Below are 21,186 nucleotides of genomic sequence, written 5' to 3'. Positions count from 1 at the left end.
ATGAGACTTGTAGTCCCTTGAATCCTAATTTAGCACCTTTTCTCCTCCCCTACATCGGCCTGGAACAATGGAAGGGGTAGTGGCAGCCACACTTACCCTTCCCTGCTGGTTCTCAACACACCCTTGGGCACCTGCACTAGCTCCTGTTCAGCATTCCAGGGCCGGACGGAAAGTCCCATACCTCCCCACCCTGTCCTCTGACAGACGTGTTCCGAGGCTCTGGATCTTGCCGACTCCACAGACACCCTCTTCCACCAGAGTGAAGTCTGCTAAGCAGCCCACCACACAAATCTTCAGGAGAGCACTAAGGTCCAGAACTGAGACCTTGGAGTTTACTGACAGAACCACTGTGACACTTAAGCTAGACACAGACACAGCCCAAACTCCGAGCTCCTGTGACCTCAGATCCTCTGTCCTCGCCCCTGACTGGAACAGCCACATCATCCCTTCCCAGGTCATCTCTGTCAAGGCTTGAAGGCAATTTTACCCCTTCCATGCTTCGCTACAGCAACCGAGGCTTTTACTTTTCTTGAGTCTCTAATGTTGCTCTGTTCCTTCCTGTGAATTTTTTTTTCCATTTTATTTTATTTTATTTCTTTTCAATGTTCCAAAATTCCTTCCTATGAATTTGTTCTCTGTGTCCTCTCACCGCCCCCTTCGGGTCAGGGCAGGGGTCAAGTTACACCCCATCAAAAGTTTCCCATTTGTTTGTAAGCAGAAGGTTATAGCCGCAACTTCTGTGTCTGCCCAGATGGCCTCCTGGCTTCCCGCACTTTCATGCTCAACAACCAGCCCTCGGAGCTCTTCGTTGGCAGACTTCTCATGGGGTCTTAGAATCCCCTTTGCCCAGTGTTTGGAGCTGGAATTGCCTGGGGACTTATTCTCCCTCTAAGGCGTTCCTGGATCAATGACTGAAGGAGGTGGGAGCATGAGAATTGGCCTCCCTTCCCTCTGGCTAGAACAGCTCTAAGGACTAACTTACCCTCCGCGTGGGATCAAACCAAAGCCACCTGCCTCAAACTTTGGCAGATCCTCACCTTTCACTGGCTTCTTCCCAGTCCTTGCACTGCTCCCCGCAGCAATCCTTCCTTAATAAATCTCCATCTCAGAGTGTGCTTCTGGGAAACCCAACCAAGACAAAATAGCTTTCCAACAATCTTGGTTCTTTTCTAGCATCAAAGTCTCTGGATACCAAGAGCCTTCAGTAGATAGCTGGACCCCCTCCCTCCAAGCTTGAATCTGAGTCGCTGTGAATTATTCATCAGCCCCTCTGTAGAACTTCTGGCATTCTGCATAAATAAAACATGGAAAACTCCAGTTCTTCTAGGATAACTGTGCCCAGGGTACTTCAACTGCCGTGCCGACACCAATCTCTGAAACACAATCGTACAGTGCTGTAAGGACACATAAGCCCTGGAGTTGAATTAATTGGAACTTTCTCATTTTCCCTGCCAGCAGTCAAGGTCAGAACCGTGTTGGTGGTCATGGATAGTTACTGTCCACTGCTGTGCCGTTTTAGGCATGTAATTGGGCCACTTAAATTTCTAATCCACAGATACGATAACATACACTGTCAACTATAAACAACATTCCACAGTCACTGCTGCTTTTGCTTTCTTTACTTCTTCCACATATCATTGTCTATCATGCCAATACAGCATCAAGCTATATTTGCCAAACATTCAGATTTTTCCCAAAAGTCTGCAGACGGCCCTATAGCCTGACAACAAAGAGATCAAAACATGCCAGTAGGAACTGTGAATTAGAAATCAGAGTTCAAACCAGAAATGCTTTATACCCTCCCTACACAGCCACAACCCTTGTTCCTGGCATCAACAACCAAACCGAACAGAAAGCCAGATGATAGATTTTAAGTAGTTACAAAAGGTGAGATTTTGCCCCTGTTGGCCCGAGAGTGTTACACCAGCAAATGTATTGCATTATGTGGCAAAGGATGTCTGTTCTTAAGATTGTTTATCAGCTGAATTTAAAACAGGAAGATTATCCTTCAGTTAGCCAGGACTTGATGAGAGAATAATTACTTTTTAAAGCAAGAGTAAGGAAGTGGCCCCCAAATGATAGGGACATATTAAAAGGACATAAAATTGAGCTTGAAGCTACTTCTACTGGCCAAATCAGCAATAAATAATGATAGCAACATCTTACAACTCATTGAATAAAAAATGTGAACAAAATGCATGAAGGGGTTCAAAAGGTACAGATTTCTAGGTATAAAGTCAGTCCTGGGATGTAATGTACAGCATGGTGACTGTAGTTAATAATATTATATTGTGGGGCGCCTGGGTGGCTCAGTGGGTTAAGCCGCTGCCTTCGGCTCAGGTCATGATCTCAGAGTCCTGGGATCGAGCCCCGCATCGGGCTCTCTGCTCAGCAGGGAGCCTGCTTCCCCCTCTTTCTCTGCCTGCCTCTCTGCCTACTTGTGATCTTTCTCTCTGTCAAATAAATAAATAAAATCTTTTAAAAAAATAATAATAATATTGTATTGTACCTTTGAGATCTTAAAAGATCTTACTGAGATCTTAAAAGGTTATCATAACGAACAAGTTTTTGTAACTTTGGTGATGGATGTTGACTAGACTTACTATGATGGGTTCACAATATACACGAAGAGTGGATCATAATGTTGTGACTGCTATCATGTTATATGACCATTATATTTTTAAGAGACTAGAAAATAGAAAAAGATAAGTCTATAATGACATAAATTAATACATTTTAAAAATGAGTGCCTGACAAAGCTAGATCCTTACAGTTACAAGTATCTCCCCACAAAATGCCTCTTCATTAGAGCCAGAAAGGGGACAAGGGCAGTGCAGAAGGTGTAGTACGGTATTTGACAAGCGCTGCCTTCATTCAGTTTTGAATCCTGGCTTAAAACTCTGAATTCATCTTGGTTCAGCCCTCACCCCAACCGTTTCCTTCTTAGGCTCCAATACTCCAGGTGATAACAGGCACTCAACTTCCAGAGGTCCTTAGATATCTAATGCCTGGGGGGAGCCCCTTCTCTGCCGCACCTGTGGAATTCCTCCCCAGGAAGCCCACGCAGTCTAGCCAGCCCTTCTGCGTTCTGCTTGCCCACAGACGCGCCTGCTACCATTCCACCATGTGCTGCTACCCTGTGTCTCGGTGCAGCTTTCTCTCATGTGGCAGTACAACTACCAAGAAGGTCTGCTCTTCATCTGAGTGTCTTGTGTTGCATCCCACCTTCCAAATAAGCTTTAATTATACCTGAGATCATACAATTAAAAGACAGAAGCCCAGCAGACAATCCCTTAATCAAGTGATAAAAATCAGAGTCATCAGTAAATGAACAGTTGGAAATCGTACGACTGAGGGGATGCGATGAGCAGAACATGGTATCATTTCTATGCTATTCCTGCTGAAGGTGCATAACCTAAGTTGAATCATGGGGGAACATCATAGAGATGCGACTGTGGGACATTCTACAAAACAACTGACTGATCAAGGTCCTGAAAGTCGTTAACTGTCCCTAACCTGTCGTGGCCTTTGATGGGCAAACCTAAAAGGATTTTAGTGGGGGGAGCTCAGCAGGAGCCCAAGACAGATGGTGGTACCCACCATGCCTTCTCGGCCAGCACCACTCCATGCCCACAGAATTTGGTGGGTCCCAACACCTTGTGTGTCTCTGTCCTCTTCCCATATCTCTTCCTAGCCTATATCTCCTTTGGTCGTGTCTTTTACTGTTTCTGAACTCCCTGATATGTGACCCCAAACTGGACCTTGACTTCTGACTTCCTAAGTGTGAACCTGGACTGGAAGTCCCTTTTTGATTCCCGAGCAGCCTAGCACACTGTGCCCCAAACTCCAGTATCTGTCCTGATCCTTGTTGGTGCTTCATAGTCCTGCCGTGGTCCCTTTGTCCCCTACCAGTTCAAAGTAGATTTATTTTATTCCATAATGCTCTGTTAAGACTTGCCCAATATTTGTACATTAAAGAAAATGTATAGAATAATGATGATCTCCAAGTACTTTGTCAAGTGCTGCTTTAGAATAAAAATTGGCAATTCTTTTTTTCGGATGCAAAATTCTGACCTCAACTTCACTATTCAGTGATGTATCTAAAATTAACATTGGACATAGTTCATTTTCACTGGAATGAATTTCAATGGACCTTCTGAATTATAATTTGAAAAATTATATAATTTGAAAAAATCTGATAAATTGTTTTAATGTGCAGTTTCAACACTGGTTTGTTCACTCAAGGAATAAAGTGTAATTGAGAAGCTAACAAAGTATTCATTTGGTGATTTCCAGCCTCATTTTCATATCTCTCTGTGCATGTCTTAAAGAACCAAATCAAGGAGTGGACAAACTTGTGCAAAAGCAAAGATATTCCCTGCTCTGATGATTATTCTCTTATGGGTATTCTGGGAGAAGCAGTGACAATTCGAACCTGGAACATTGCTGGTTTACCTTCCGACTCATTTTCCATTGATAACGGGATCATCATAATGTAAGGAAAACTACTTTTCTCTCAAGAGATCTCTATTAATCAGTAGATTTATTTATCTGTGCATCTTTTTAACAATTATAGCTAGAAAACTTTTATAGTAGTGAAAAATTTTTGCTTACATCATTAATTAACTAAATTAAATATGAATAATCACTTCCTTCTCCGAGTAATGTTAGAATGATTACATATTGAAGACTGTAATAAACAACCAAAAACCCTAATGACTTTTGCTTATTTTTTTTTAAAAAAACTTTTATTTGTTTATTTGACAGACAGAGATCACAAGTAGGCAGAGAGGCAGGCGTGGGGGGGTGGAGCAGGGTCCCTGCTGAGCAGAGAGCCCAATGCGGGGCTCGATCCCAGGACTCTGGGCTTCTGAGCCACCCAGGCACCCTGACTTTTGCTTAGTTTTTAATCAGCTTTTGGCAAATGGAACAAAGCCCTACCATGAGTAAATGAAGTCCAATATTTATCCCATAAAATTACAGGGTTTTTGTTATTTCAGGTTAGTGAAAGGTACAGCAGTGGGTTGTTGGTGGTGATGGGTTCAAGTGTACCAAATTCTTAATCCCTGCTCTGTGTGGGACCAGCTGCAATGATATCGATACATTTCTGGTCCTGGGCTGATTGGGACTTTCTACGATTTTATTTATTTATTTGACACAGAGAGAGAGAGATCACAAGTAGGCAGAGAGGTAGACGGAGAGAGAGAGGGAAGCAGTCTCCCCACCGAGCAGAGAGCCTGATACGGGGCTTGATCCCAGGACCCTGAGACCATGACCTGAGCTGAAGGCAGAGGCTTAACCCACTGAGCCACCCAGGCCCCCCCAAGATATAGTGCAGGCTATTCCTGGAATGTCCTGTCTAGTAGACAAATCCCATGGAAATTTGGAGGGGACAATACTGCAGGCTCGTCCAGTCTCACCTTCCTAAAGGTCTTATCTCCCAGAAACCAAGGACTTTAACCTGCCCCAGTATGAAGACAGTCATGATTTGTCAGGTTACCATGGGCCTTCCATCACTGGCCAGCCTTCCTGGAGGTTTTAGCAGATTAGGAATAGCACAGGTAAACCGTCAGTAGAAATATTCAGTTCTGTGTTACATAACTATTTTAATTCGTTGTTAGTCTACCGCTGAAAAAGTAATTGATGTCAGAGTACTTAATTAAATGTACAATTAATTGAATGTACAAATGACAGATGCATGTGAATTTTCAAAATAGAATTAGCATGTGAAGACTGCTTATTCCTAAATTTTTTTGTATGTAGTATTTATGAAAATTGTTCCACAAATTAAAACTCTGATGAACATGTTTCTTTACTGCTCGATGAGCGATCCTGATGTACAAATATATGACATATACCTGATATAATATGTGCACATTTATGGGCTTCTTTAGCATTTACTTACTGGATTGTTCCACAAGGATTTGAGGTGAGTGCAATTTGAATATAAAGTAAAAATCTGATGAGACCACCTAAGGGAAATTAAAGTAGTTACTTCTCGGTATTTCAGACAAGCTCATCCTTACATTTGGGCCCTGAATTAAGTTTAAAGCTTTCTAGTAATTAAGGCAAAAAAGAAAAGCCATGTCACATGGTTCTCATATTTTTAACCAAATGAATCATACTTAGACAAACTTTTTCAGGAGCCAAACTTAAATGTAATTATTTGATTGATTTGGAGAAAAGACTACAAAACTTTTCTTTGGGAAATGAAAATTAAGCACTTGGTCCTCTGCTCTCACAATCTAAATCTATCCAGAAGAGAAATGACTGAATCAAGATAAATGATAAATATGTGCATTAGTTGGCCACTAAAACAGACCTTTAACAGTACCTTTTAACAAGTACAGGATGACAGCCCGTTTTTTAAATTATTGAACCAGTAGGTGGTACACAGAGAGTTTGTGTTGATGTTTAATGTGAGAATACAATTAGACGTTGACATATATGGGAGGTTTCTGGAAGTTCCGGAGTCCACTTTTACTTCGCCCAGCTGTACCACTTAACTTCAGCCTGAAGAACAGTCAGATTTTTTTCTGTTTTTGCTATTGGTGTTTTTTCTCTTTCGGAAAAAGTACTTAGGCTTTTCCATGCACTTGTGAATATAACTGATCATGTCCTGCATTAGGGTAGTTCTGTCTTTACTGTTTCGATTCGTAGTTTATTTACGTTTTTTTCCACCTGGCAGGATAGCCACAACCATTATATTCATTGGAGGCCAGATACCTTCTTCTTTTTCACCAAATAATTGTACTCTTTCTTTTGGGTCCAGTTGTATTTCAATAATAATAGGACATTGATGAATATTTCTGTGTTTATGATTCCAAACCTTTCTGTGATTATTTCTTGAGATAACAAACTCACAATTCAGGAGAGAAAGAGGTAAAAAATGGTGTTAATGAGCCAGCACCCTTACATTTTTGCTATTTGTTTATAAGAATGTTGAAAATATTAGCTGAAAGTTATGGTAGTGACTTTATTACGAAAGAAATAATAACATTTGTCATTCTTGGCTTATTTTGTCCATCTCTGTTGGTGATCTTAGACTGAGAGGTTCTGGGAAATAGGTTGAAGGTGATTATTTTGAAGTATCAGATAAGTATCTTATTTACTTGCCTGCTGAGTTCTTCCAGTCCCCAGAGATACTTGCTTGATAATGATAATACCTAATACTGAGCACTTTCTAGAGACCTAATCCTGTGCTAAGTGCTTTTTACGTACTCTCTCAGCAGACTGAAGAGTTGATTATTTAGGGAAATGGGAAGAATCTATAAAATTTAGATAAGTTGGAATATAATTAACTTTTGGAGCTATTGACACCTGAAAGTCCTTGGCTAATCAGAATTTCAAGGGCTAGTGATAACATTAAATGTAATTGGATTGTATCTGAACACTTCATAGTGAAATGGTATTAAGATTGTTTAACTGCTTGGTAAATAAATCGGACCTATCTATCTGATATAACTCTGCTTTTTAAAAATGTCTTTTAGTATTCATTTCTATAGGAGTCAGATAAATTAGTTTTATTTCAGTAGAGTAATAATGGAGAGGAGTACCCACCCTTTGCTGTCTGTTTTTGTCTATTTTTATGTGTGTATCTAAAAAGGAATATAGCAAAATTCTTTGAGATGCATCTGTTATATACCTAAATTCTGTGTCCTTCCAGGCAGACTATCGTGAACATGTGTTATCACTATTAGAAGTCTGTATTTTGCAAAAGCCCCAAAGAGCACAAAATAATAATCCTCCATAGATAAACCACAAAAGAACAAACAGTGTTAAAACTTGGAATGCTGAGTCTGTAAAAATTCAGTCTTTATTTGGGAACCACTGATTTTAAAGCATTTCTACATTCAAGAATGTTGGGCAGAGGAAGTAAGAAGATTGAAGAAAGGTGTTGTCTTGTAAAACATGTAAGGCAAAGCAGTGGAGAGGAAGTAAATAGTTAATATGGTGCATGTTTATTTCAAATTCAGGATTTATATTCATCCAAAAAATGATCCTGTTTATTTTTTATTTTTTTTTAAGATTTTATTTATTTATTTGACAGAGATCACAAATAGGCAAGAGGGCAGGCAGAGAGAGAGAGAGAGAGAAGGAAGCAGGCTACCTGCTGAGCAGAGAGCCCGATGTGGAGCTCGATCCCAGAACGCTGGGATCATGACCTGAGCCAAAGGCAGAGGCTTAACCCACTGAACCACCCAGGTGCCCCAGTATCTTAGATTTTAACCATTCTAATTGGTATGTAGGTATTTATATGATTGCTCCTAGGATTTTAATTTTCATTTCTCTAATGACATATGTTTATTTGCTATCTGTATATCTTTTTGGTGAGGTATTGGTTCACATATCTTCTAATTTTTTTTTAATTTTTTTATTTTTTTCAGCATAACAGTATTCATTATTTTTGCACCACACCCAGTGCTCCATGCATCCGTGCCCTCTACAATACCCACCACCTGGTGCCCCCAACCTCCCCCCCCACCCCTTCAAAATTCTCAGATCGTTTTTCAGAGTCCATAGTCTCTCATGGTTCACCTCCCCTTCCAATTTCCCTCAACTTCCTTCTCCTCTCCATCTCCCCTTGTCCTCCATGCTATTTGTTATGCTCCACAAATAAGCGAAACCATATGATAATTGACTCTCTCTGCTTGACTTATTTCACTCAGCATAATCTCTTCCAGTCCCGTCCATGTTGCTACAAAACTTGGGTATTCATCCTTTCTTTTTTCTTTTTTTCTTTTTTTTTTTTTACAGCTTTATAAACATATATTTTTATCCCCAGGGGTACAGGTCTGCGAATCGCCAGGTTTACACACTTCACAACACTCACCATAGCACATACCCTCCCCAATATCCATAACCCCACCCCCTCTCCCAACCCCCTCCCCCCATCAACCTTCAGTTTGTTTTGTGAGATTAAGAGTCACTTATGGTTTGTCTCCCTCCCAATCCCATCTTGTTTCATTTACTCTTCTCCTACCCCCTCAACCCCCCATGTTGCATCTCCTCTCCCTCATATCAGGGAGATCATATGATAGTTGTCTTTCTCCGATTGACTTATTTCGCTAAGCGTGATACCCTCTAGTTCCATCCACGTCGTCGCAAATGGCAAGATTTCATTTCTTTTGATGGCTGCATAGTATTCCATTGTGTATATATACCACATCTTCTTTATCCATTCGTCTGTAGATGGACATCGAGGTTCTTCCATAGTTTGGCTATTGTAGACATTGCTGCTATAAACATTCGGGTGCACGTGCCCCTTCGGATCACTACGTTTGTATCTTTAGGGTAAATACCCAGCAGTGCAATTGCAGGGTCATAGGGTAGTTCTATTTTCAACATTTTGAGGAACCTCCATGCTGTTTCCAGAGTGGTTGCACCAGCTTGCATTCACTGTTGGTGGGAATTTAAATTGGTGCAGCCACTGCGGAAAACAGTATGGAAGTTCCTCAAAAAACTTAAAACAAAAATACCATATGATTCAGTAATTCCACTTTGGGTATTTACCCAGAAAATGAAAACACTAATTTGGAAAGATACTTGCACCCTCATGTTTATTGCTGCATTTTTCACAATAGCCAAGATACAGAAGCCACTCAGGTGCCTGTCAATAGATGAATGGATGAAGAAAATGGAGTGTGTACATATATACACAATTGGAATATTCCTTAGCCATAGAAAAGAATGAGATGTTGCCATTTGTAACAACATGGATGGATCTAGAGGATAGAATACTAAGTGACATAGGTCGGACAAAGACAAATACCATATGATTTCATTCCTATGTGGAATCTAAAAAACAAAACAAACAAACAAAAAGCAGAAACAGACCCATAAGTGCAGAGAACTGATGGTTGCCAGGGAGGAGTGTGTTGAGGGGATGGGCACAATGCGTGAAGCAGAGTGGGAGGTGCAGGCCTCCAGTCACGAAATGAAGTGACGGGAATAAAAGGTACAGCACAGGGACTAAGTCAATGACATTGCAATAGTGTTGTATGGTGACAGGCAGGAGCCACCCTTGTGGTGAGCAAAGCATAACATATGGTCTTGTCCAGTCACTATGCTGTACACCTGAAACTAATAGAATATTGTGTGTCAACCATACTTCAAAACAAGCAACACACCACACACACACACACACACACACACACACACACACACAAACAAAAACAAACAAACAAAAAAAACCCAAAGGAAACGACAACAAAAAAATGAAAGGGCAGCCATAGAAGAAAATTTTTGCAGACCAAATATCAAATAAAGAGTTAATATCCAAAATATACGAAGAACTAACAGCTCAATAACAAAAAAATCTGATTAAAAAATGGGCCGGAGGGGGCGCCTGGGTGGCTCAGTGGGTTAAGCCGCTGCCTTTGGCTCAGGTCATGATCTCAGTGTCCTGGGATCGAGTCCTGCATTGGGCTCTCTGCTCAGTGGAGAGCCTGCTTCTCCCCCTCTCTCTGCCTGTTGCTCTGCCTCCTTGTGCTATCTCTTTGTCAAATAAATAAATAAATAAAATCTTTAAATTAAAAAAAAGAGGACATCAAAATAGGCAATAGGGCTCATGAGAAGATGCTCAGCGTCACTAATTTTCAGGGAAATGCAGATCGAAACATGAGGAGAGACTACCTCACAGCTGATAGAACTGCCGTCATTAGGAAAACAAGAGACCACAGGTGCCGGCCAGGATGTGGTGCAAGGGGAACTCCTCCACAAACCACGTGTGTTTTCCTCTGGCTAAAGCCAGTTTGCTAGCCCAGATGGTCACTTCAGTTAGCAGGTAAATTGGGGCTGAGATTTCTACCTTCATGATCTGTTAGTGGATTGTCTGTGATACGCAGCACATTCTGGTTTAATGTTTACTGAATAACCAAACTGTTTTCTTTCTCTCCTACCTTCGTGGAGGAAACTGGGTTGAGAAAATATTTTGCTTCGGTTCTTTCCCGACCACATACTAGCACAATGGAAGCGAATGAACCACAGCCTATACAAAAGACAATGGAAGTCGGACACCCCGGAGCACAGACTGTGATTCCATTCACACGATGTTCTAAAACAGGCCAATTAATCCATGGTGTTGGAAGTCAGGACAGTCTTCAGCTTGGTGGAAGGGGCTGGGTTAGTCTCTAGAAGGGGACACAAAGTGGGGTTTCTGGGCTGTCGATAATGTTCTGGGTCTTGATCTGGGCGCTAGTTACACAGCTGTCCTCAACGATGAAGTTCATTGAGCAATACTCTGATTTCTGCACGCTTCTGAGTGTAGACTGATAAATTTCAATGAAAGTTTTCAAATATGCTTTTCCTATTTACTCTTCGGTTGGTTCCAGAATTACACTTTCAGGACCACTGGAGTCATGGATAAGATTTGCATTGTATGAAAACGAAAGGAGCTTAAGTAGAGAAGACATATTTTGTTTTCTAGATTCCATCCAAATCTCACATCTGGGTAAAAGGATTTAATTTTCTAGAAATCATAAGGGACTATGGTCACAGGAAGAAACATGTCATATGTGTGGGTGAGTTCTAATTTGATGAGACAAGATATAGTAAAGAAATGAATAATTAGTTGTAAAGCATAAAATTGTTCTAATTTTTAACTCTTGTACACAAAGCGTGTCTCTAAGTGACAGAGAAAATTAGTTTTCTTCTCTAGACTCCAGCAAATACCTTAATTTAAAAGTAGTTAGAATGTTTATAGCAGCAATGTCTACAATAGCCAAAGTGATCCTGTTTAAACCAATGTGTGTTGCATATAGCTCTCCACAATAATTGTTATTAAAACCCCAGTATAGGGGCGCCTGGGTGGCTCAGTGGGTTAAGCCGCTGCCTTCCGCTCAGGTCATGATCTCAGGGTCCTAGGATCGAGTCCCGCATTGGGCTCTCTGCTCGACAGGGAGCCTGCTTCCCTCTCTCTCTCTCTCTCTCTCTCTCCGCCTGCCTGCCTCTCTGTCTACTTGTGATCTCTCTCTGTCAAAATAAATAATAAATAAAATCTTTAAAAAAAAAACAAAACCCAGTATATTCTTCTCTACCTACCCTGAGGAATATCTCCTTTGAGATTTTACTCATTTGATATGTTATTCTAGAGATGCCCTAATCTTTAAAAACAAAATTTGCTTTAAGGGGTCCCTGGGCAGCGCAGTCAGTCGAGTGTTTGACTCTTGGTTTCAGCTCAGGTGGTGTGTGATCTCACGGGTGGTGGGATCCAGGCCCGCCCTGGGCTCCGTGCTCACAGCATAGTCTACTGGATTCTTTCCCTCTTCCTCTCCCTCCTCCACACCCCCTCCCAGCCCATGTTCTCTCTTTCAAAAATAAATAAATCTTTTTTTTTCTTTTAAAGCAAAATTTGCTTTAAAAGAAAAAAAAAACTGAAGTCACGACATTGTCCTGCTTTTGAATCAAAAAGATATGTTATATTACGGGTGTTGTTGGGGGAAAATAAGTTTCATGTAATTGTTAACTGGGTATGGAACAGCATCTTTGTGTGTGCAAATATACAGATCAGAGATAGATAATAACAAATATAGATAGATAGATAGAGAGCTATATCTCGTTCCAGCAGAACATGTTTGAAAACATTACCCTTTTTCCGTTGAATTGTTTTTACATCTTTGTTGAAAGTCAGTTGTGCACATATATGGAGGTCTGGTTCCGGATTATCTGTTCTGTTCTGTTGATCTATTTGTCTGTCTTGATGCAAAAACCACACTGCCTTGATTAGTATAGATTTATATTAGGTCTTGAAGTTAGATTATATGTCTTCAAACTTTGCTTTCTTTTTCAAAATCGTTATGTCTAATTTTTAATCTCTCATTATGAATTTTGGAATCAGTTTTTAAACATCTACAAAAGATCCTTGCTGGGATTTTGATTGAAACTGCATTGATTTATACATCAATTTGAGAAAAATTGACAATAAGTCTTCTATAAACACAATATATCCTGTTTTTTAATGTTTTCAATTTTTTCAAATATTTGTTTCATTCTAGTTAACCTATAGTGCAATACTGGCTTCAGGAGTATAGATTAGTCATTCATTACCTACATATAATAGCCAGTGCTCATCACAAGTGCCCTCCTTAATCCCCATCACCCATTTAGCCCATCCCCTGCCCACCTCCCTTGCACAAACCCTCAGTTTTTTCTCTATCGTTATGAGTCTCTCGTGGTTTGTTTCCCTCTCTCTTTTTTTCTTCTCCTTCCCATATGTTCATCTATTTTGTTTCTTAAATTCCACATATATATTGTCATTCTCTGTCTTATTTCACTTAGCATAGTACACTCTAGCCCCATCCCCATCATTGCAAATAGCAAGATTTCATTCTTTTTGATGGCTAAATAGTATTCCAGTGTGTGTGTGTGTGTGTGTGTGTGTGTGTGTGTATACACACCACCTTTTTATCCATTCATCAGTTGATGGGCATTTGGGATCTTTCCATAGTTTGGCTATTGTTGATAATGCTGCTATAAACATCAGGGTGCATGCATCTCTTTGAATCTGTATTTTTTGTATCCTTTAATAAATGCTTAATAGTGAAATTGCTGATTATCAGGTAGTTCTACTTTTAACTTTTTGAGGAACCTCCATACTTTTTTCCACAGTGGCTCTACCAGTTTGCATTCTTACCAACAGTGCAAGGGGGTTCCCCTTTCTTGGCATTCTTGTCAACTTCTGTTGTTTCCTGTGTTAATTTTAGCCATTCTGATATGTGTAAGGTGATATCTCATCGTGGTTTTGATTTGGGTGAGTGATGTTGAGCAGCTTTTCATGTGTCTGTTGGCCATCTGGGTGTCTTCTTTGGAAAATGTCTATTCATGTCTTCTGGCTGTTTCTGAACTGGATTACTTGTTTTTTGGGTGTTGAGTTTAATAAGTTCTTTAAATATTTTGGATCTTAACCCTTTATCTGAGATGTCATTTGCAGTATCTTCTTCTATTCCGTAGGCTGCCTATTAGTTTTGTTGATCATTTCTTTCATTGTGCAGAAACTTTTTATCATAGCTCTCTTTCGATTTCTTTCATCAGTATTTCATTGTTAGATTTATATCCAGTACTTTTTAATTTTTGTGAGCTATTGTAAATGGTACTCTAAAAAAGTTTATTCGGTTGTTCATTGCTAGTATTAGAAAAACAATTGATTTTTGAATATTGACCATATACATTATGACCTTGATAAACTCATTTATTAGTTCTAGCATCTTTTACATAGATTCATTAGGATATTGTACAGAGATGTACTCTGCAAATCGAGTCAGTTTCGTTTCTTATTTCCTAATATTATGCCTTTTGTTTCTTTTTCTTGGCATATTGTACTGTCAAGTACCTTTTTTGGCAAGTGTAAGAATATTTGTTATATAAATATAATTTACACTGGCTAATATAATGTTGGACAGGGAAGATGAAATTGCACACTGTTGCCTTTTTCTAATCTTAGGGGAAATGAATTAGCCTTTCATTATGACCTACTTTATCAGCTGTAGGATTTTTTTGTACATCCTTTTTATCAGGTAAGGAAATTCCCTCTGTTGCTAGTTTGCTAGGGATTTAATCTTTAATGCATATTAAATTTGTTAAGCGCTTGTTCTGTGTCTACTGAGATATATTTTTTTAAGTTTAGTTTGTTAATATGGTGAACTGTACTGATTGATTTTTTTGACATTTGACTAGCCTTGCTTTTCCAGGATAAACCCTACCTGGTCTTCATCTATTCTCCTTTTATATATTTCTGATTCAATTTGCTGATACTGGTTGAAGATTTTTCTGTTCATGAGGGATATTGCTATGTGGTTTCTTTTATTTTAATGTCTATACATTTTCATTATCAAGGTAATGGTGGCCTCATAAAACAAAGTGGAAAGTGTTTTCTCCCATTCTATTTTCTGGAAGAGATTATATAGAATTATCTCCTAAGGTCCTTAAATGTTTTGCAGAAATAACCAAAGAAACTATTTGTGCCTGGAACTTTCTTTGCTGGGAGATGTTATCCATGATTTCAATTTTAAAAGAGTTGAAGTTATCTTAATAGTTAAGGAAAATTCAAGTTATCTATTATTAAGTGAGTTTTGGTAGTTTCTATCTTTCAAAAAAATGGGTCCCTTTCAACTAAGTTGTCAAATTTATGGGCATAGAGTTGTTTGTAGTATTCCCTCACCATCCTTTTAATCTCTGCAGGGTCTGTAATGATAATCTTCTCTATCATTCCTGATATCGGGAATTAGCATTTTCTTTGCTTTTCTTGATCAGTCAAGCTATAGTTTGATAATTTTTCCAGATCCTATCTAAGAATAAAGCTTTCATTTCATTGGTTTTTCTCCATCTTTTTGGATTTCCATTTTATTGACTTCTGCTTTACTTTTTATTTTGTTCTTTTCTTTTGCTTGTTTTTGGCCTAAACTACTCTTCTTTCTGTGGTTTCCTGAGGCAAAAGCTTACGTTAGTGATTTTAGACTTTTCTTGTTTTCTAATCTATGTGTTTACCACTGTATATTTCCCACAAAGCACTGCTTTAGCTGCATAGCACACATTCTGATATGTTATATTTTCATTGCCTTTAAAATATGTCCTAATTTCTCAAGAGACTTCTTCTTTGTAGGTCTTTAAAAAACATATTAATTTCCAAACATTTGAGATTTTAAGGTATCTTCTGCTATTTTTAAATTTCTAACTTAATTGCATTACATTCAGAGAATAGACATTGTATGATTCCAGTTGTTTTAAATTTGTTGAAGTTTGTGTTATGGTACCAATATGGTCTGTCTTTGTGAATGCTCCATGTATACTTGAAAAAAAAATGTATTTTGCTATTAATGGGTAGAGGATTCTTTAAATGCCAATTAAATTGGGTTGTGTCATAGTACTGTTCACATCTTCCATATCCTTGTTAATTTGCTATCTACTTATTGTCCCTTCAGTTCTATTAGTTTTGGCCTCATGTGTTTTGGAGCTGTGTTGTCAGATGCATAGGGATTATTATGTTTTCAGGATAAATTAACCCTTTTATTATTACATAATATCTCTCCTTATCCCTGATAATTTTTCTTCTTCTGAAGTCTATGCACAATTCAGCTTTCTTTTGATTAGTGTTTGCGTGGTGTATCTTTTACCATGATTTTATTTAATATAAATATATTACTGTATTTAAAGTGAGTATCTGGGGACACCTGGGTGGCTCAGTGTGTTAAAGCCTCTGCCTTCAGCTCAGGTCATGATCTCGGGGTCCTGGGATGGAGCCCCATATCGGGCTCTCTGCTCGGCAGGGAGCCTGCTTCCCCCTCTCTCTCTGCCTGCCTCTGTACCTACTTGTGATCTCTGTCTGTAAATAAATAAATAAAAATCTTAAAGTAAGTATCTGTATCTTGTAGACAGACAGTGTACAGTAAGAGCTTATATTTTTTCTGATAATCTCTCCATTAATTAGTATGTTTAGACAACTTTATACTTCATGTGGTTGGTATAATTGAATTTAGATCTACCATTTTATTATTTTCTTTTCTGTTTTTACCTCTGATTTTTGTTGCTCTGTTTCTCATTCTATTGGATTATTTGAATAATCCACAATTCTTAACATTCCATTTTCACTATAATGCTTTGCATTATTTTTTTAGTACAAATTTTCTGTCTACTTAGAGATAATATTTTACCACTTCAATTAAAATGTAGAAGGCTTGCAACCATGTAGGCCTCCTTTACCCTCCCCTGATTATGTTACAGTAGTCATATGTATTATGTCTGTGTGCTTTGAAGCTCCACCCAACTTAATGTTTTTTGTCTTAATATTTATACATATTTTAAAAAATTAAGAGGAGAAAAATAGTCTATTATAGTTGCCATTTCATTGCTCTTTTTTTTCTTTCTAAAATTTATTGTGGTATCGTTTCTCTTCAGAGTGAAGAACTTTAGAATTTTTTAGAGTAAATCTGCTGGCAAAGAATTTTCTTAGTTTCCTTGATCTTGAGAATATCTTTATTTTGCCTTTATTCTTGAGAGATATTTTTAGTGGATATAGAGTTCTGTGTTGACAGTTTTTTTTCATTCTACTGAGAATATTCTAGTGTGCTCTGGCTCTATGATTTCTGAGGTGAAATCTGCAGTCATTTGAATAATTATCCTCTATCTGTAATATATCACTTTTCTCTGGCAGCTTTCAAAAATATTCTTTCAAATCTTTGGTTTTTAGCAGTTTGATTACAGTGTATCTGGGTGCGTGTGCATTTTTGTGTGTTTTATTTTTGTTTTTGCTTCTTAGTTTCTCCTTTTTTGAGGATTGCTCAGCTTTGTGAAACTGTAAATCTATGTGTTTTACAGAACTTGAGAAAGTATTAGTCATTATTTTTTCAAATATTTTCTGTATTAATCTTTTTCTCCTCTCCTGGGACCCCATCACATGAATATTAAGCCTCTTAGTATTTTCTCACAGGTCTTGGAGGCTCTATTTGTTTTAACTGGTTTTTCTCTCTCTCTCTAAGTGTTCCGTTTGGATTATTTGTGCGCATCTGTCTTAATCACTGACTTTCCTGTCATCTTCTTCCTGCTATTGAATCCTTATGATGGAATTCTTATTTCAGATATTTTTCAGTTCTAAAATTTCCTTTGGTTCTTTTTATTTTTTTTCTGTCTCTCTGCTGAACACATCTCTCTTTCCATTTATTTATTTATTTTAAAGATTTTATTTATTTAGAAAAAACCCTCAATCTGGGGGAGAGGCAGAGAGAGAAGGAGAAAGAATCTCAGGTATACGCCCCACTCAGCACGGAGCCCGCCATGGGACTTAGTCTCGCGGCCCATGAGATCATGTCCTGAGCAGAAATCAAGAGTCTGGTGCCTAACCATCTGAGCCACCCAGGCACCCCGTCCATTTGTTTTTTTTTTTTTTAATGTTCACCTTTACCTTGTGGAGGTTTTTATAATAACTGCTTTCAAGTTTTTTTCTAGTAATTCTAGCATTTTGCTTTTTCTTTGAGAATTCGTCATATTCTGGCTCTCTGTATATCGTGTAATTTTGGATTGTCCTGGACCTTTTGAAAATGAAATTCTGGTTCCTATTAAAATCTCCCAGATAAAACTGATTTTTGTTTTAGTAGTCAATTGACTTGGTTAGGTTCAGTTGCTTTCCTTCTGGGGATGATGTTTCCAGTGTCAGGTCATAATTAAAAGCCTTTGCTATGCTGTCTAGATACACTTCTCTGCATGCGTTGCTCGGGAGTTAGTCTGGGACTTGGGTTTATATTGTAGCCCGAAGTGTCTGCTATGCTTCTCCGGATGTGTTTGGCTGTGAGCTCAGAACTTGTGTCTGAATTAGGGGATCCTTTCTTTGGGTCTGTCTCCTCCAGAATTTCTCCCTTACTTTCCATATCCCAGGGACCCATTTCTCTGTATTTTTCTGTCAAATATAATGACATTTCCTCAGAATTTCAGCGTCCCACTCTTTCACACAACATATGTCCATACTTGGGGCAAAGTGGCAAGAGGGAAAAAGGAAAATTCTGGGGTTCCTCCTGCTTTGGACTTAATCTTTGTGTCTATCAGATTGATATGTTGAGGCCTAAATCACCATAGTGATGGCATTTGGAGGTACAGCCTTGGGAGGTTATTGGGGACATGAAGGTGGAGTCTTGAATGGGATTAATGCCCTTAGGAGACACAGACATGCTCTTTGCCGTGTGAGGAGGCAGCAAGAAGGCTCCATCTACAAGCCAGAAGGGGGCCCTCAGCAACCACTGGATCTGCTAAGACCTTGATTCCTGGGCTTCTCAGCCTCCAGAACTGTGAAAAATGTCTGTTATTTAAGCGACGCAGTCTGTGGTCATTTGTTGTAACAGCCTGAGCAGACTAAGACAGCCTTACACACCAGGCATGGCACAGGGCCCTTTGCCCAGCTCTGTTACCCAGAGAGACTGGTCTTCTCTCGATGTAGTAAGTGCCTGCACTACCCAGGCTTCTTCATGCTGCTTCGTGGGATCACAGTTCTGCTGCTGGGGTAGACCTGGACACATGGGCAGAAGAAAAAAGAGATTCCCCTGCCCCCACTGTCCACTCTCTGGCTCATGCATGATTTCTTTCCTCCAGTTTGAATTTTTGCTACCTGTACCTGCTGCCCAGAACCCCCATTAGGCCTGTTCTTTGACCAAAGCCAGAAGATAGAAGGAAAAAAAAAAAAAAAACAATGATGACAAACACACAAGAAACTGACTACCCCCTTACTGGTCATTGCTCAAGGTGTTTTTTTTTTTTTTTTAATTTTTTTTTTTAGATTTTATTTATTTATTTGACAGAGAGAGATCACAAGTAGGCAGAGAGGCAGGCAGAGAGAGGGGGAAGCAGGCTCCCTGCCGAGCAGAGAGCCCGATGCAGGGCTCGATCCCAGGACCCTAGGATCACGACCTGAGCCAAAGGCAGAGGCCCCAACCCACGAGCCACCCAGGTGCCCCCATTGCTCAAGTTTTAACTTCCTTCCCATTTATTGTTTACTATTTGCTTTTTAGAATCTGTAAGTAAAATTTGGTATTTTTTTCAGAACTTTTCATTATAATCAGTGGAAGATAAATGTTATGACGGACTTAGACCAGGTTGGTCTGCACCAGAATTCTTTCCTCCAAATTTGAGATGGTGTACTTTGGCCTGGTATTCCCCATGCAGGGATGACTGCTTGGAAAATACCTGTTTTTAGAATCCGTTAACCTATGTGTTTGCCAGATGCTTTTTATTATTTATCTCCCAGAAGATTATCATACTTATTTGATCTAGGGAAAAAGGATAAAGAACAATCACGGTGGACCTTTCCCTCAAAGAATAACCAGTTCAGATGAGTGATACCATTAGCAAATTATAAAATTGCCATGATAGATTATGACCAGTGTATCAGAGTATCACAAATGTAATACAGATGAACCGCTAAAGAGGTTAGAGAGAAAAGAGACCGAGATGGGCTTTGTGTATTGCATAACATTGAAGCTGACCCTGAAACATGAGTAGGACTTGAATGTGAAAGAACAAGAAGTGTATTTTGGACAAAGGAACAGCGTGAATACGGGTATTGTGGTTAAAAATTGTGGAAGCAACAGAAGGAAGAGTGAGTCATTCAGTTTCTTTAGGGAAGCATAAATGCTAACACCATAATCCTCCCAACTTAAAAATACTTCTAAAATGTGACAGAATGGAACTTACATATTTATAAGTTTTATTTCTTTCTAATTTTCCTTCTCACTCCCTTATGGATATGGTTCTCTTTTTATTAGTTGATTACACTTAAGATATTACACTACTCTTTTGGTCTCATTTCTTACTAAATATAATTAACATTATGGTATGGACTGAATTGTCCACCCCTCATTCATATGTTGACAATATTACCCGCAGTGTGACTCTTTGGAGGCAGAGCATTTAAGGAGGTAATTAAGGATACGTGAGGTCATAAGGGTGGATCCCTAATTCAATAGGACTGGTGTCCTTTTAATCAGAGATACCAGGAATGCCTGCAGGGGGAGGGCCCATGTGAGGATACAGCAAGAAAGCTGTTTTCTGCAAGACAGGGAGAAAGGCCTCTAGAGAAACCAAACCCGCTGGCACCTGGATCTTGGGCTTCCAGCCTCTGGAACTGTGGGAAAAAAATTCTGTTAAGACAGTCTGTGGTACTTTCTGTATTGCATACCATTTGAGCTGACCTTGAAACGTGAGTAGGGCTTGAACATGAAAGGATGAGGAAGAAGTGCATTTTGTACAGAGGAACAGTGTGAACATGGGTATTGTGGTTAAAAATTGTAGAAGCAACGGAAATAAGAGGGAATCATTCCATTTCAAGCTGACTGTTATATCGCGTAATGCTAATACTGGAGGACTAGACTATCTTCTTTATAATAAAGGTACATGTTTTATGCCAGGTTATAACTTAAATGCTAAAAGGCATGATTACTTCTATTTGGGACAGATTACCCAATAAAATTCTAAATTCATACTATAATGAGATGAAATCAAATAAATAAATAAATTTTTAGCCCCACATTGTTTTATTTTTGCCCCAATCACCTTTTATTTTCTCCTTTCACTCTTCTAACAATCTGTGTACTTTTTCTGTGCTCACTCTTGAAGAGTATGACAGTATCTGTAGGAATGTGGCCAAAATTATGGCTTGTAAAGTTTACTAAAACTTCCAAGAGAAGGAACAGTAATCTTAATGCTGATTCC

At 39.0% G+C, this 21,186-nt stretch overlaps 1 protein-coding gene across 2 annotated transcripts in view; it reads left to right on the top strand.

Moving 5' to 3' along the window:
* Positions 1-21,186, top strand: part of DNAH7 (dynein axonemal heavy chain 7) — a 273,847-nt gene that overhangs the window by 172,172 nt on the left and 80,489 nt on the right. For both annotated transcript variants that reach the window (XM_047720641.1, XM_047720640.1), the window contains one exon: positions 4,332-4,495. In XM_047720641.1, coding sequence (XP_047576597.1) covers positions 4,332-4,495 — 164 coding nt within the window. The remainder of the gene's footprint in view (positions 1-4,331; positions 4,496-21,186) is intronic.

Source organism: Lutra lutra, chromosome 3, assembly GCF_902655055.1.
Source record: "Lutra lutra chromosome 3, mLutLut1.2, whole genome shotgun sequence".
In the NCBI taxonomy this organism is placed as follows: domain Eukaryota; kingdom Metazoa; phylum Chordata; class Mammalia; order Carnivora; family Mustelidae; genus Lutra; species Lutra lutra.
The sequence above is the reverse complement of the archived record's forward strand: the minus strand, read 5'-3'. Positions and strand labels throughout refer to the sequence as shown.